Source organism: Nannobrachium achirus, assembly GCF_963921795.1.
Source record: "Nannobrachium achirus genome assembly, chromosome: 12".
Taxonomy (NCBI): Eukaryota; Metazoa; Chordata; class Actinopteri; order Myctophiformes; family Myctophidae; genus Nannobrachium; species Nannobrachium achirus.
Genome location: NC_137832.1, coordinates 3,931,156 through 3,933,366, shown reverse-complemented (window position 1 = coordinate 3,933,366; position 2,211 = coordinate 3,931,156). Strand labels below are relative to the sequence as shown.

At 40.1% G+C, this 2,211-nt stretch overlaps 1 protein-coding gene across 1 annotated transcript; it reads right to left on the bottom strand.

The window, feature by feature from the left end:
* Positions 1-452: 452 nt before the first annotated feature.
* On the bottom strand, positions 453-1,865 carry LOC308296284 (uncharacterized protein). Its single transcript, XM_080739504.1, has 7 exons — positions 1,819-1,865; positions 1,691-1,735; positions 1,300-1,364; positions 1,113-1,218; positions 947-991; positions 615-773; positions 453-541 (listed from the first exon to the last, which is right to left on the bottom strand). Exons 1-7 carry the CDS (start codon positions 1,825-1,827, stop codon positions 536-538), a joined length of 435 nt encoding a protein of 144 aa, XP_080595630.1. The 5' UTR covers positions 1,828-1,865; the 3' UTR covers positions 453-535.
* Positions 1,866-2,211: the final 346 nt, after the last annotated feature.

The following is a 2,211-nucleotide window of genomic DNA, read 5'->3' as shown; positions in this document are numbered from 1 at the left end:
CACATTATCCCACCGGTCACAATTGTGACCGGTCATAAAACACACCTTTTCACCTACTTTTTCATGAAAATTTCAAAAAAATATGATTGATTATTTCAAAGGGTTACTAATGACACAATATTTGAATATTCTTATGTCTGGGAAAAATTCGGGATTAAACGGGGTCATAATGGTGAGAAGTGGCTTTCAGGTCACGCTTGCGCATCAACCCGAGGATAGTCCAACTTGATGCATGCCATGCACACGGCATGTAGGGGTATTATTAGTGTGACATAGAGACGGACAGCTGGTGGTGGAGTTTCTATATCAAGTCTGGGACCTGATGGTTGCAACAAGACACTCTGCATGAGGTCAAAACACAATTATGACACAAATGATGTATTATAACACACACACAAGACTTAACTAGCCAGTATAAGATGTATACCTGGTTTGTTGTCTTTGTAAAGCTTGCGACATTCGCGGCAGGTGCTAATGGCGTACATGGTGTAATTGTCTCTTCTGTTCTCAGGAGTGTGTTCCCCCCATGCTTTTACTACACCTGTGTAAAACAAATTGTGAGCCAAAATAATACAATTACATAGAGCCATATGTGCAAAGACAACTGTACTTACTGTTAAGCCACCTAAAATGGCACCGTCTCTTGAAGAACGTAGAGGAAATAAGGTCTCTAAAGGTCTGACAGACAAGAGACAAGGGCAAGAATGCCTTGTATTGTCTCCTTCTTGCAGTACAACCTCTTCAAGGATCTCCGAGAGGATACACATTGGCAACTGTAAAATATAGGTCAGGAATGCATTTTCACATAACATATAAAGTTGACAGCACTATTGGACTACAAAGAATTTCAGGACAAAACATATTCATAATGTTTTGTCTCTCTTCTCCTATTCTGTGGGCAGTAAATCAGCTTTAACAGTTCAAAGAACATAATAGATATAAATACCTCCAATATGTGTGTCACCTGCCTTCTAGTCGAACCTGAAGGAACCTTTGATGGAAAATGAATTATATTAATATAGATATGTCATTTGACTAAACAACCTACATTTCTAAGTGTTTCACACATAGCAGCATGTCACTGGGTGTTCTGATATCAATATCATGCTCACCTCATGTTCTGTCTTCAGGCACTTTGGGAGCCTGAATATTGGCTCCAACAAGCCTTCCAGCAAGGCTTTGGCCTCATTGGTCCAGTGAGCAAACCTCCGTCCATGGCTTTTGAATGAGAGATTAGTTCCAGAATTAACAAGTAAACTAAAGCCTAACTAATGCAGAGTACATTTTCATTTGTCTTACCCATCTATCTGGAACCGTTCCATGAGCCTAATGCACCACCATCTCCTGATGTCTTCGATGTCCGTCTAAACGAAATGACAGATGCTTTAAGTTAAAGACTAATGGTAATTTTCAGTCACAAATCAGTAGTTTGCAATTTTCTAGATTAGGCTACCATTTTTTAGTATTATATGCACGTCTATTTCTGTAGTGCAGAGTATTATACAAAGTAAAAAATACACACAATAACGTGGTGTGTGGTTAATACTGGGCATTACTATTAGTCTTCTTACTTGTTATGAATATTGCAAACAATGAAAGTTTTGTTAATGAATATTGCAAATAATGAAAATTTTGTAAGGTGCATTTTAGACCCCATTTGTCTTGCTCTTCCCATTTGAAAGATACCTACCTCAGAAAACCAAAATGGGACATCTGTGCTGAGGCTGAGTGCATACTGTGAACGGAAAAGATAAATGAACTTATGACAGTTTCTAATAAAACAAGAACTTGCGATATAGACAAAAGAAACGCAGTTACCATCAGCATGAAGACACCACAGCTGTTCCCACTGCGTTGGCAAGGGAAATCCTGTAAGAATTAGGAACAGCCTTAGATTCACAGTAGTGTGGTCAGGGACAAGAAAGACATGCACGCGAGCTGCAAGAGAAATGTACCTTAAAGTCTGTGCCGAATTTGGTTGTCCACTTGCCTGGACTAAGACGATGAGCTAGGTCACTGTTACAAATCAAACAGAAAATACAAATTAGACTCAGACACTTGCATTGAACAAGGCTAGACCTTCCACACTGCCTTATGGACAAGGCTTCCCACGCTGCCTTATGGACAAGGCTTCCCACGCTGCCTTATGGACAAGGCTTCCCACGCTGCCTTATGGACAAGGCTTCCCACACTGCCTTATGGACAAGGCTT

Coding starts and splice junctions, on each gene's coding strand:
- LOC308296284 (XM_080739504.1), bottom strand. Junction 992..1,112: donor GCCTGAAGACAGAACATGAG/GTGAGCATGATA, acceptor TTTCCATCAAAG/GTTCCTTCAGGTTCGACTAG. Junction 774..946: donor AGGTGACACACATATTGGAG/GTATTTATATCT, acceptor TATATTTTACAG/TTGCCAATGTGTATCCTCTC.